Raw genomic sequence first — 15,418 nt, forward strand, 5'->3', positions numbered from 1 at the left:
GAAATCATTTACAATTTCTCTTGAATGTAGTACGTTTGTGCTTGGTACGAAATCCTGGTTCAACCGTAGTTTGCAACGAGTCGTCCAAGTTCAAATTTTGAAGTCACTTTTCTCTATTACCTCACAAACTCTAACTGCCCGCCCCAGGTCTGGGATGACTAATAGTTCCAATTGATTACCTGATTTCGTAAATGAGCTGTTACTTGTCATTAATGATCATGAAGTAAAACAATATAATCAATAAGTCTTAAATCATGAGTGATTATTTATGGAACATTAAGTAGTAGTTACATAACCAATTCAAGGGGTTTACAAACATCAATTCAGAAAATACTACATGATGAATCTATAAATACTCACTCTCCAGAAAGTACAATCTATTTTGTATGGTACGGTTAAGAACTAGCTATCTTTGTCCTCATACTAACTTAAGTATCGGATAGTCCACTTTCTCTAACACCAACTCAAAACTTGTTTCTTGAGGAACATCCTGTCATCACCCACTTACACTCCTAAGTTCATTTCTTTTTCGATAGGAACTCGTGAGTTCATTTAATTTCCGATAAGAACACAAACTATGTCTTAAGCGACAATGGTGTGCTCATCTGGTTCTCTAGACACAATCAGCTCGTAGGAAGAGCTAGATTAAAATAATAAGGATTAGTTTCAAAAGTCAAGAAATGTATGGTTAATATCTTCAATTGTATACTTATTTAAACGACCAAATTCGTGTCTAAATAAGTCATTGGAACCAACAAAGACAAGAAAATATCTATGATAATAATAAATAAAAATTTAGCATGGTTTTAATGGCGGTCAGTTTTGAGCAAGTTGTTTTGCATATTGTTTCAGTTCTGAATGTCTCTTAACCTTGTCTTTTAGTAAAGTTAAAATGACTCGTCTTACCTCATTTAGACTTTGTTCTTGTGAGACCAATCACATAATCAAAGGTTTCACATAAAAAGAAATTGCACTCAAGAATCCACAAATTTCTCCTATCACCGCATATTCGTCCAGAATGGATTTTCCAAATATAAAAATAAAATTTTAGAAAACCTATTCCAGAATAAATCAGAGATGATGAAGAAAATTGTAAAATATCCAAAAAAATATCCCATAGGATTGGAAAATCTTGAAGTGAACAAAGGCTAACTGGTTTTAAATTTACAATAAATTTATTAGAGCCCACCTTATGAGTTAGTCCACCACCGTAAAAGAAAATTAACAGTATCTACTAGGCTGTTTGTTCGTGCAACACCATGATTTCTCACCACCATATATAAGTTATTTAAAAAGATTATTTTGTCCTTAAAAAAATATATTTCAGAATCCAAAATTGTATTTTTTTTTCTATTTACACCACCCAGATTATAATATCTTTCATATTTTACAATCAGAAATATTTTTCTTTCTTTAAATAAATACTTTATAGATTACAAACTCATCCAAAGCTCGCTTAAGCGAGTTCACTTTAGTGAAGTTTGACTTTTTCTCGTGAAACTCACTTAAGAAGTAATATCTCGCTTAAACAAGATGTCACTTAACCTACATCAAATTTGGTTGAATAGAAGTCGTGAGGCAGAACCCTAGGACCAAGGAGGGAGGATAATAAGAGATAAAAAAATCTTAGAGGAGATAATCGTTAAGGAGAAACACTTTTAATCTTCTTTTTTTGTTTTCCATGCTTGTAATAGACAATATGTGTGGTGAAGTCTTCCCTCTGGGATTGTGAATAATTTATTCAAACTCTTATTATGTATTGAGGTGATATTGGTATTGTCATTTTATTCTTAAACTTTGAATCTTTATTCTTGATTTTGATCCTTATATTTGATTGGATAGTACTTTTAAGCATCTGATTTAAATGATAATGCTTAACATATTTGAATACTAGGAAAAGATTTGAAATTTTAATTGCTTTATAACATAGGTTTGTAATAATAAGAAAGTTTCTATAAATATGCAAGAAATCGATAATTAGGAGATAATTTTAATAATTTTGTATGCGAGAAATCAATATGTGCATCAATGTCAACCACGTTAGAATGTTATATGTTTTTATTTATTAAAATACAGACGAGTGACAAAGATTAATCTCAATTCCAATTTTCTCAATTGAAATTATTTACTTTGCTTTTTATTTAATTTCTTACAAATTCACAATACAAACTTTCAAATAAACTTTGAAACATCTTTTTATATTTAGTTAATATTATACTTGAGATTTTAGAACGGATCGTTCTGAGTTTGATATCCATTCTTAAGGAAAAATCAATACTTTTGTCAATACAATGAGTTAACTCTTGATAAGACAATAAAGTGATAATGGAGTGGAGAAATGTATAATTTTCCACGCTAGAGGTGAGATTTAGCCATGAACAATGACAATGATGAAGAATATGAATTTAAAGTCTTAATTTAGACGTGGGAGACTTGAAATTCTAGACAATAAAGAGGAGATTTATTAGATGTGACATTGCATGTTCTCTTTTCAATCATTTATAAGTGTAGAAGAGAAGAAAAATGCACCAAACTCAAATGTAAGTCTCTATTAATAATTATTTATTGGAATCCAAGATATGAGATACTATGATAAATCAATTAGGCATGTGCTAGGCTAAGAGCTTATTCCTAACAAGGAGGGGATGAAAGACATAAGAAGTATTAATAAGTAGAGATGCAATAGGAAAAAATAACACAATAATTTGGTGACAATAGTTGATGTCATGAATCTGATTAACAAAAACAGAGAAACTTGAAGGACAAAAAATTGATTGGAAGATTAAGGGGAATATGTTCTATTAAAGAAAGAGCAAGAGTCTACCAAAATGTGGAGGATGAAGAATGATTATGCTCACACGTAAATATGTACTTTATGTTTAAAGGGGATTAAAAGTTGTTAAAAGGTTGGAAAAGTTGAATATGTTTTGTTTTTAAGCTTATACTACTATGTTTAAAAACATTCATCCATAACAATTTAGATATAAATGAATAAAATATGCATGTTATCATAAATTTTAAAAAATTATACATAATTAATTTTAAATGATTGAAAAGCATGACTGTCACATAATTTTCATCTTTATTAATGTTATCCCAACATTTAACCAACAGGCAATGTTTCTGTTGCCGTAATTGGAGAAGTCTAAAAGTTTATGCCTCAAAACTGGATGTCTAGCTTCTAGAAGGGTGTGATCCTAGAAGATATTGCACAGAATAGATTATAATTGGAGACCATAATCCAAATATTACTGTGAAGAGTCTCTCTCAGTTTCTTGTGAAGTTATTAAAGGTAACTATTCTGTTGAAATTTGAAGAGTTGGTAAAATCTGAAGTGATTAGGATAATAGGTATGTGCCTTGAGGAGACTATGTTCTCTAATTTATTAATTTGTGCCCCAGTTGGTAACACAACTTTTTATATTGATATATGCATAGGCCAGTAGAAGAGTTTGTATAGTGTGATCAACATGTTCTGACAGATTCTCTGTTGGAAGATGAATTTCAGTAGATACCTTGCTGAGATTGCATGTGATCCTAATTTACCTCTTTCAAAATTTGTTAATTTTGCTGAACTAGTATCAAGCTTTCCAGAGTATCTCATGATGCCTTTATCGTGCAATTGACAAGTATTTAAAGGTAAAACCCCTTGTACTTTAACTTAGCCTATAAGCTCTGCGTGAACTATGTATTATATAGTATATATACATCTGATCAATTATGGTTGCTTAAGTTTTACTTTTTAAGCACCAATAAGCTGGAAACTCAATTAATGCATTGCTACATTTAGATATATGCTACCTTCTTCGTATTACTTCTCTAAGGAGATATTCTAATATGCTAATAATAATGAAACTTAAATAGAGAATTACTGCATTACAGCATTTAGACATGTTATCTTCATATTACTTATTATAAGGAGATATTCGAATGGACTATCTTAACTCACCCTATCTGTTATTAAGAATCCAAGAGTCTAATTGACATTAATCCTTAACCAGTTAACCTCATTTCCAAATTGTCTGCAGGGGCTTGCGTGCATGGTGTGCGGAGCGAGTGGTTTATCATGCATGTCGTTATGCCAGGTTGTTATCTTTGAACTGGGTGAGATGCTTTTCTCACAGAGAATCTCATGGGAGCTCTAGGTCTACTATAACAAACGCAGAATAGCAATGGGATGTTGTAATTGAAATGTAAAGGGGAACTTAATGCTCTAAAATTATCACATGGAACCATTGAGGCCATCAGAAATGGCAATGACAATACTCTGAGAATGCCTGCTGCCTAGTAAAAGGAAAGGGTCTCGTGTTAAAGAAGATATAGATTTGGTGAAGCAAAGAAAGAAATGGTGAGCTAAGTGTTTCTGATACGTCAGATAGCTCTGCTTCTACTGTTGTAGGGAAAACAAAATCTACCCCATCCAGAAATGGAAAGCATTTACTATCTTAGGCCATGGTCTAGAGACTTTAGAGCACCATTCAGTTATTGAATAATCATCTCACCCAAGTAACATGGGGAGTTAGAGGATAGTGACATCATTTAGCTGATATTTCAATCAGTTCAATGTAACTGTGAGCAAATGCTGGCATGCAGCTAAAAAAAAATAGTTTTGATTATTGAAACTGGTTGTTGACTGCCAAATTTTGTAAGGGAAAAGGAGTTGGAAGGGAAGTAGAACCAAACGTTGTAAGGTTTGGGTTGAATATATTACTAGCTTTTAGATCCTCATTACATTTGAGCACAAATATGGGATGTAAAATCTATTTATCATATTATTTACCGTTCTTGAAACATAAAAGACATTACGTATTAGGTATGGTAAATCTGAAATCTCAAAAATCTTAGATAAGATAACCTAATATGAGAGAGATAGATCGGAGAATTCAAAATCATTGATTTACCTGTTACAACTTAAAACTTTTAACATTGTGACATGACAAGTCAAATCCTTACATTTAACTTTGATGTGATGCAAGGAAAGGGGAAAAAAAAAACTTAAATCAAGCTAAAGTCCACATGGTTGAAGAACTTCAACAGTAAAAATATTAGAAATCATAACTTGAGTAAAGTAGTCCAGTGAGGTGACATGCATAGGCATAAGAATCTTGATAAGACTAGACCAAAAAAGAGTGTGAGAGAGAGAGAGAGAGAGAGAGAGATACCTTGGGAACAATCATGGGCTTGCAATGGTGTACAGTAAGGTTCGCTACTTTGCGTAGTGGATAAGGCTAAACCTATTTCAGAGCTATTAAATTAGGCTTTTTTCATCTTTCTTGCCAAAGCCCAAATGATTTCATTGTCTAACTTTCTTTCTCCTACTCTTTCATAAAATAATAATTATCAAACAACGTTTAGATGGCTCCAATTAGCCTCACGACGTGCCACTTTTCTAAATTATGTGCTTTCAAACGGGAAAGTGTAATGCTATTGACTTCCACCTATTATTGCTAATGTTAGATAGAAACATCCAAGTAATCTCATAGCAGTTTAATAGTAATAGTAAATCCATGATTGGGACAAATAAACAATGTAGTGAATGTTTTAAAGGATAATTTTAACTAGAATGTGATTGTCACACACTAACTTCCCGACACACATGGTCACATTAGTCTAATCCTACCTTAATGTAGCTAGAGAAAAAAAAGTGTTCTTTGTCCTCCAAAAGCATGTTAACTGTTATAGCATCCCACTTATTAACTATTGTAAATGAAAAGTAACTGGAAAAAAACAAATTAAATGCCACCCAAATTTGACTTTAACTCACCATTTGTCCTTTTACTTAAAACAAACCAGTCAATTGAAGAAAAACACTCACGGCAACAACTCACCAATTAACCCATTCAATATTTTCTATCTCTTTTTTAATGCGACTCATAGATCCATAATTATTAATCTAAGATTACTCCTTAATCAATAATCTAAGACTCCCTTGGGCCACGTTGGAACGAATCTTCATAAAAATACCATCAAGGAAGATTTTTTTTTCTCACCTAATACATTTTTTTTTTCATATGTATATCCTAGAATTAAATTTCACAATATTGGCACTATTTTATGTTTCCTTTATCCTACCATAAAAACAAACCTATTTATTTTTATCTTGATTTTAATTATAAAAGCATCAGTATTTTCATTTTATTTTCGGTTTCCAAATATTTCCATAAAAAGGTAACAATAATGAAAATCTCTTTTTACTAATTCTATGCTAGCCTTAAAAACTTTAAAAAAAATTAAAGTGGAATTTTTATAATTAAAAATATTTCAAACTCTATGGGATTAACTTACTGGCAATCACTTTCCTGCTTCGTAGAGCTTTCTTTTGTCGAATATCGTTGCAATATGTATCTTATCTTATCAAACTTAATTAAAAAAAGCAAAGTAGGAGAAAATTTTGGACATATAAACCCAGCAATGAAGACTAAAGAAGTTCGAACTTTACCTGATATTTCCACCCATAATCCCAATTAGAGAATGCTGTACATGTTGGCAATTTAATTATTGGATAAAGAATAGAAACTTTTTTTGTCGTTCCATGATGCAAAAATGAGGACCATTTATTGATTATTGTGATATAATAATGAATAAAAAGGAGAATGTGATGAATGGCTAAATCTTACTGCAAAGAAAATGTTGGTACAGAGGCTCTCCGTTGGAAAAACACTGGTGCTAATGCAAAGATAAGTCAGCCAACTCATCACGTACTCTTCACTTTTCCGTAGCAAGACGTGGAGAAATTTCAGTCACTTGCGTATTTTCTTTCAAACCGAATTAGTAGCAATATATCTAATGAAAGCTGCTAAAATTTCCAGCAACTTTAAACCTACCACTACAAAATTTTAGATATGCCATGGGATCCAGATATTTTTATAGTGTCGGTGTAACCCAGTTTACAAAACTGTGAAATTTGAAGTCGCTGATCAACAATTTTAGATATATATGGTGATTCTTTTAGAGCACTCAATGTGACCTTTTCTCTTAGTTTTTATTAGTTTTATTTTTTAAATTTTATAACTTTTGATAAAAAATAAAATAGACATTGCTATTGTTTTTCTCATATTATTATTTATTTTTAATTAATTATTATTTTAATCTTAGTTACTCATATAATGCTTTGATCCATATTATATCTTTATTTTCTAGTTTGATTATATAAAATCCTTCTAAGTTTATGTGGGAGAGATACTTCTCAATTTATTTATTAGTAACTAAATTTAAAAGTTTTAATTAATTTTTAACAATCAGATGGATTAGAAATTTATCTATTATCACACGATTTCTCAAGTATAAGTGAATACTTGTTTAAAGTAAGTTGGAATTATACTTATCACTATACAACCTCTCAAATTTAATTCAAAACTTGTTTAAGATAGATCAAAATCATACCTATCACTTTTTAACTTAGACATTATAAACAATTTCATGTCCTAAATAAGATAATATATTTAAAAGTTTGTTACTTTTTTCATGTTTAAAATATGTTTAAAATATCAAAATGTGACCTTCATAATTTATTTTTCACTTTATAAATTATAAACTTTGTGCATTAAACAATAATGTATTTAAGATTTTGTAATCTTTTTTTGTATATAGGGATTTGATAATCCATAGGATAAAGATTCTTAGAGCGAGTGTTTGTTCTTTCCTCGTTATGTTGGAGATTGAATACTTGGAATAAAAATTCTTAAAGCGATTATTTATCATTTTCTCATATGTCGGGGATTTAATAATTTATGGAAAAAAATATCTTAAAAGTTATAGTCCACAATTTTTGCATTAATATAGTTATGCAAAAAGTTCCATGGAATTTATAGTCCCATTATAAGGATGTTCTTTAAAGAAGTCAAACAAAACAATAACTTTAAAGTTAAAAAAAAAATTGTGATAAATTCATAAAGTTATTGCATTACATGCCATGAGAATGATTTCCTCATCTAACTTCTCCAAACGATATGCTCTTTCTTGATTATCTTTCTAATTCTATATGGATTGATCTTTGAAGAAAGTATGTTCTGGAAAATCCTCCACCCATAGCAATTATACTTTCACATTCTTCACATCTCTTAATGTAACTTAAGTGGCACAAGATTAATTTTACATGTCCCACGAAGGGCGTCAAATGTTCTAGCCAAGAAATATATTGATTGTTGCTAATAGTTTTGGAACTTCCATGTGAGTTGATGTTGTTAATAAGAATCTTAGATTCACCAAAACCATTTCCATTAAGTTGTCTTTCTTGTTGTAGTACAAGAGAAAAAAAAACACAATTGATATTAGGTAATGGTTCCATAAGCAAAATTTGAGTTTTAACATTTCAAGTCTTTCAAGAAACATATCACTTGTTCTAATTCTTAAAAATTAGTGATAATCTTAAGAACATCACAGTTGCATTTCATGTTGCACGTGCAAGAAGAAATCAGTCTCATTAATTTGAGCTCTTCTCATAAAACCTTGAGATTTGTATAGTAGCCTAGAATGTTCATTTCCCTTTGTCTAATTGAATTAATTTAATGAAGTATATCATATGTATCAAAATGTCTCCATTTGGAAACCTTTCATTTAAATCTTTCCACAACTATTGAGTATTGTCGATGTATATTGTACTTTGAACAATCTGAGCACGTTTGTAATCCATGAAATCACTACCATGTCATATTGCATCTCTCACAAGCATCATAATCAAGATTAGTTCTTGTCAATCCTTGGATGTCACCATAGATAAACTTAATCTTGTTTTTGGACAACCATCTTTGTTTCATGCCACAAATTCAATTATAATAGTTTGTGCCATTTAGAGTAGGAGTGAGAAGAACCATCCCTAAATTTTCTTCAGATCCATGCTTCTTGGTAAAAAAAAAAAACAAAGACATATAAGAAAAAACAGAACAAAACAGATAAGATAAAGTAAGAAGAGACAAGAGATAAAGGAAGAGGAACAAAAACAAAGAAGGATCAATCCGCTATGATACCATACACTAAATTTTTATTTTTAAATCTAACTTATATAATTAAAAAATTAAATTATATTCGTAATGATCTCTTTTATAGTTAAGAGTTTTTTTAAAAACAAATATATAAGATAAGATAGAAAAACTATCATATTTTGCTGTAACATGTTGTTTACTATTTCACCTAGTTGTCTTATCACTTATTCTAAATGGATGCTTAATTAGTTTCAACGGTATAGATTAAACACTCTATCTTGGTATAATTTTAACATATATGTTTAAATTATAACGGTAATTCAAATTTGAATCATATTATTAGTTTTACAAAGCTTATATAATTTTTAAAATAACTGTATAAATAAAATATAATTTTGTTAATATTAATTCATATAATAATATACATCAGTAACTTTTTTTATTTAATATATTAGATGTATTTATTGTGAGACATAAATATAAATTATATTATTAATTGAATATTAAATACATATAATAATTATAAATACATATCGTTATACATATATAATAGATATACCGGTTCTAATATAATATATTTTAATTTATTTAACGAAAAGAAATGGCAAACATTGATTTAAAAAACAGTATATTTTTTTTGTTTTAAATTCTTTTTATATAAATTATGCTAAGATATCATTTAAAGTTCATTTACAAATCACCCTTTTCAAACATAACTTTTGAATTTCAAATTATGGAAATTGATTGGTGAAAAAGGAAAATAGAATTTGTGATACAATTTGGTTCGATTTTTTGTTAAAAGTATATCAAAACCTAACATTAAAGATATATACGATTTAGTTTAATTCAATTTGAAAGAAAAAAACATTAAACACACAAAGTCAACTGAAAAAGTGAAATTGATGGTGTCTCCAAGTGAGAGTGTGGAATTCGAGTCAAGAAACACGAAATTAATATTAAATTTGTGTAGCAAACCAAACAACTCTTTAATAATAAATATATTGAAGATATGTTGAAATTTGATTTGGTTTGAGTTGGTTTTGAATATTCAAATTGCAAATCGAACTGTTTTTAGAAAAAAGAATTCCAAAAGTTTTCTATATTTTTCGATTATAAGTCATTTAGATAGATTTTGTATTTTTTATTGAATTCGATTAAAATACCAAAAATGTGTCTTCTTTTATTTTGAGATATTTATGTGAAAAAATGGATAAAAAATAAATATAAAAATTTATGTACAATGGTATTTTTTTAATGTCAAATGGTAAAACTTAAAAAATAGACACATACACTCCCGATATAAAAAAAAAGGCACTGCAGACCAAAAAATATAAAAAGTTCATCTTTCCTCGTATTATTGAACTATGGCTTGTTTTCATATGTCACTATCCCAAAACGTGCAGTTCACAAAAGGCCCAATCTACAGCCACAAAAGGAAACGGAATCAAATTGAGAGCGAGTGATCATTATAAAGGTCAACTTAAAGAAACCACCACATTCTCTCTCACACATTTCCCCCTCATCTTTTTCTGATACACTTGCATTTGAACTTTAAATAGATTAATTTAACTACACACGAAGCACAAATGAAAAATAGTACATAAAAAAACATCATGTTGTGTCTTGCTCTTAGTAAATGAGCAGACACAGGACATCATATACAGGGAAAAAAAAAAGCAAGAAACAATGAGACCATGTTTTGAATAGAATACAACAAAATAGGGTATCATGTGTTTTGAATGAAAAAAATTATTTATCTTGATAAAGAAACCTTTCTATGATTATAAAGATAGGCACTGAAACCAGAAGTTTTATATGCTTTATAACTTACCATTCAGTCTATCATTTTTTTTCTTTCTGGCTCTCCTTTTATCTTATTTTGTTTTTATCCTCTTCTCTTTTTCTGTTGTAATCACGCGTAATTCCAGTCCCTATTCACTATATTAATTACTAATTATTTCACATCTGTTTTAAAATTAACTTAAGCTCCAACTTCAAGCTCCAAATTTTAGAGACTTAAGTCCAAATTTTAGAGACTTAAGTCCAAATTTTAGAGACTTAAGTCCAAATTTCGAACACTAACCATAAAAACCACACTTTCAATTAAAACGAAGGTAGGTGCTACACATACCTCAGCCGCAAATTTTACCTGCACATCTCCTGGTAATTTTTAGTTGATGGGTTTTTTAAAAAAATCATTATTTGTTGAGGGTTGTTTAATATTTTTTATGGTGCTGTTCAAAAAGAGTCTCTTTTACTCCCCAAAGCCTCCTCTTTTATGTGAAGCTAAGGATGCATTTATTGTTATAACCAAATATGGCGTGAAAACAAGGTTAGATGTTTTTGTACAGATGAGAAAAGGTAAATTTGCTAAAGTTTCTGCTTACCTTTATTATGGACTCGTGTACAAGTTTCCTCAGCAAGTACAGAGCCTTTGCAGCATTATTAAAATAAAAATGAATGCCTGTACGGTTTTTTGTTAATAACTGGTGATTAAACTATGATAAAAAGAGCTTGTATTGAAACTATGATTGAAATAATGATGAGAAAAAAAAACATAATCTCCATTAGCGAAAATGAGGAAGAAAAAAAAGGGCTGAGAGGAGGTTTGATGGAATTCCTGGAAGGGAAATGATGAGTTAAGAAACACCTGGAATGTTGATAGAGGTAGTAGATACGAGACAGCGTATGTCCCATGATGAATCTATGTGTCCAAGTAATGTTTTTTTTCTCTGGATGGGGTTAAGAAAAAGGCTAATTGCCTATATTAGGAGGCTTACACTGGAACTTAATGGGCGCCATTTGATTCCCACTACCCTCAATAAGAAAGATACTAGGAACCCAATAAAACAAAGTTAAGGTCCCCACCCGCGGCATATTACTATCAAGGACGTCAAAATGTAGTATAACAAACCTTCCCTTCTCCTTTAACAAAAGCCTCACCACATGCACAATCCCAAATGGATATTCGGATTCACACATCACCTCACGCATCAACATCTCATTCTCTCACTCTTCGATATTCAAATCTACCGGAACAACAACAACACAACACAACACAACACCGCCACACCCCAAAATAACAACCACCAGGTTTTGTTCAAGGGATTTAAAAAGCCACATCCATTTTACTACCATTTACAAAATTATATATAAAAAAAAAAAAACAAGTAGGATATTCAGTCCTCCTCTACTACATTATAAAACTAAGAAATTTTTTGCTTGCTTGGTGAAAAGGATAGGTGTCTGTGACTGTAATTACTAATGTAGTAATAATGAGTTGATGTGGATGTTGTTAATTAAAATTAGATCTCTCTGGGATCAACAAAAATTGAGAATCCGGGAGGGGATTTGGTCCAATCACCAACAGAACCATCGCTGTAATCTTCCCCGAGTCTCTTGATGCACCACAAATCCTCTTCGCAAGACAGCATCTTCCAGTGTGGGATGCCGCAGCGTAGGGGTTCCAGACCTGAAACCTCAGTCGCCACCACCTGGCAGCCACCATCCTTGGCGAGGTTATGAGCGAAGGCGCACAAAGCCCTGACCATCTTCTGGGCCTGTGGGCCCTCCCCTCCGAGCCCGTACAAAAAGTGAAACCCAAATGGCTGGAAGAGGTTGGGGATGGAGGGAAGGCGCAGCCAGGGGAAGGCGCGGTCGAGGAGGCGAGTGGTCTTGGCGAGGGCCTTCTTCACGCGCGACGCGCCCCTCACCTGGAGCGTGAACACGTCCTTGCAGTTCCACACGCTGAGGAGGGCCCAGGAGGAGGGTGGGTCCGCGAGAAAGCGGGGTAAACCGGGCCACGTGTCGGGAGAGTATGAGCCGCGCGGAACGGCGAGGAAGGTGCCGAGACTGAGGTGGTTAGTGAGGATGGAGTCGACGTCGCGCGGGAAGAACTCGGTTGTGGCGAACTTGGTGCGGTAGAGCAACTCGGCGTCATTTGGAGCAAGTTGTATTATGGAGAAGTTGGAAGAGGGTGTGAGTGCGTGAGCGAAAACGGGGTTGACGAGGATGCAGGGGCTGCGAAACTTTGAGTAGCCGCATTTGTCGGTGAAAAGCTTAACGGATGCCACGTTGTCCTTTTCTGTTGCCATGTAAGCGTACTCCGCTCCATTCTCTCTGAACCACTCCTCCACTCTCTGCACCAGCTTCAACCCTATTCCCATTCTCCTGCACGCCCACACACCCAATCAAAACCCACACTCTTCATAATAGCATAACGAGTGAGCTAGTGAGCGAGTGAAAGTAAACAAGATACCTGTGGTGTGGAGAAACCCGGAGGCCTAATATGTAGGCCAGTTTGGTGTAGACAGGGACCTGTTTGGAACCAGGTTCGGTGCTATTCTTTCCATGCCTGTGGAGCTTCTTTCCGCATGTAACGGTTTTGATGCAACCCCTTATCATTCCCACTGTCTCTTGCCCAATTTCGGCTACCTGATAAAGACAAATTAAGGATGAATTGTTATTTATTTATGTACGCATAAGGTTGGTTGATTTGTGCAGGCTTGAAAAGTTGGTGAGAAAGACTTTTGCGTGAAAATAGTTAAAAGGATTTTTGGGGTGGATGCTTGCTCACTGGCGACGACAGGAAAGGAAAAGGAAGGGGGAAAGAGGGGGATAAAAGAAAAGAAAAGAAAAGAAAAAGAAAAGAAAGAAAAGACGTTGATTATAGTTGAGAATGAGATAATTATACCAGCATGAGGAAAGTAGGTGAGTTGCGGACCCTGCAAATAGGGTCACCGTGGAGGTCGGTGAAGAGAGAAAGCTTCCCACTGGGTCCAACCTCACATATTCTTTCAACCGCTTCTACTCTCTCTGTGTCTTTATTTGGGTCGAACTCTCTCACAGTCACAACCAGCATGGTTGGAGAAAAACCAAACGCTAACTCTTCTCCCCTCACAATATCAGAGTGAGTGAGTGAGTCTGAGTGAGTGAGGAAAGCTTAGCTTAACCTCCCTTTATATAGAGGGGACCGGGCGCTAAAGCTATGAGAGTGAGGAAATTGCAGCTGTTTCGAGACCGATTATCCGGGCTTGTTTGCTAGTAACAGAAGCTTAAAACCTGAGAAACCCTTCCATAAAACCAGAGTCTGAACGTTTCGTAACGGAGATCAGTGTCTTCTGGGACCAATTAGCCAACTGGAGTAGTTGTATAATAAAATATTAAGAGAGGGAAAAGAGCGTTAGTGAATTAGTGAGGTGAGCGAATGAACAAGGCTGTGGTGTGTGTGATGCTTCTTCCTCTCACTCTCATTGCTTGAGGTACAAATCCAAATTCTCTAACGGCCCTTTAAATACCTGATCCTTTCACCTTTTTCTCTTGCCGTTTTTTTAATCACTCACACCTTCTATTCCCACAATCCGCACCACTTCCGCTATTTAATTCCGGGGTTTAATTTTAATTTAATAAGAATATGTCTTTATCTGCTCTCTCTCTCCTTTATTTGTTCACTTTGCCTTTTTCTCTTCTGCACTGTATAGTTTGCTAATAATAAAGGAAAATAAATGAATTTAACAAAAGCAATAATGAGCAGCAAAAAGTAGGAGAAGGGAGAAAGAAAGAAAGGAAAGAGGAAATGGCGGCTATGGCTGCGCAGTACTGTGGAGGTGTTTTGTTTTCCTATTAATTAATTTATTTTATTTATTAATTGTGGAAAAAAGACGCTTCCCATCATCTCCCCCATTCGTAATCATTACCCTTTTTACACTCTCCCTCTTCAATGGGTTCGGTCCCAGCCATGATGCACATCAACAGTTATCATGTGGGATGGGATGCATATGCATATTTCATGTGAGAAAGGGAAACTGTCATACTGTCCATCACGCCATTCTCCGTTTTACTGCTGCTCTTCATTCAAATTGCCAGTTACTGTGCTAACTTCACATGCACAATGTGAACTTATCCCTCTTCAATAAATTAAAATATTTTAAATATCACTTTCCTATTTATAATATTATCGTCTCATAAACACAATTTATTCTTCAATTACTCATTATTTATTAAAAACAATCATTGACAACTCATTATTTTTTTAAAACAATCATTAACAGCTCATTATTAGTAGATTAAAATAACTGTGCGCAATTACTCCTCATGTATTTTTCTCACCATTAATGCATGATTTTCCAGCAAAAGTGGGATATTATAAACTGTCAAATATAAAATCACAAATTTATGATCCTCATCTGTTACAACTGCCAAAATCGAGTGGTGAAACTGCCACATTATCTCCCTACTCATTGCAACTTTTATTTGTTATTAAAACATATGCTTTGTTTAAATTAGTGAACAGAAATGAAATGAGAGAGTAGACTTATGATACGAAGGAAAAGTTAAAGAAAAATAATGTGTTTGGATTAAGATAAGGAGATTAAAAGTGTAGAAAAAAATTATAAAATTTTGTGAATGATATAATGGGTGATTGAAATTATATTTTTTTAATTGATAAAAATGTAATTTTACACGTATGTCTTTGCATTTAAAAATTGATAAAAATTT

General features: G+C 32.7%; 1 protein-coding gene across 1 annotated transcript; it reads right to left on the reverse strand.

Annotated features, from left to right (window-relative positions):
• Positions 1-12,014: 12,014 nt before the first annotated feature.
• LOC137808230 (probable N-acetyltransferase HLS1) lies at positions 12,015-14,185 on the reverse strand. Its single transcript, XM_068609247.1, has 3 exons — positions 13,614-14,185; positions 13,179-13,354; positions 12,015-13,090 (listed from the first exon to the last, which is right to left on the reverse strand). Exons 1-3 carry the CDS (start codon positions 13,779-13,781, stop codon positions 12,226-12,228), a joined length of 1,209 nt encoding a protein of 402 aa, XP_068465348.1. The 5' UTR covers positions 13,782-14,185; the 3' UTR covers positions 12,015-12,225.
• Between the last annotated feature and the right edge of the window lie 1,233 nt (positions 14,186-15,418).

This window comes from Phaseolus vulgaris, chromosome 3, assembly GCF_000499845.2.
Source record: "Phaseolus vulgaris cultivar G19833 chromosome 3, P. vulgaris v2.0, whole genome shotgun sequence".
NCBI lineage: Eukaryota > Viridiplantae > Streptophyta > Magnoliopsida > Fabales > Fabaceae > Phaseolus > Phaseolus vulgaris.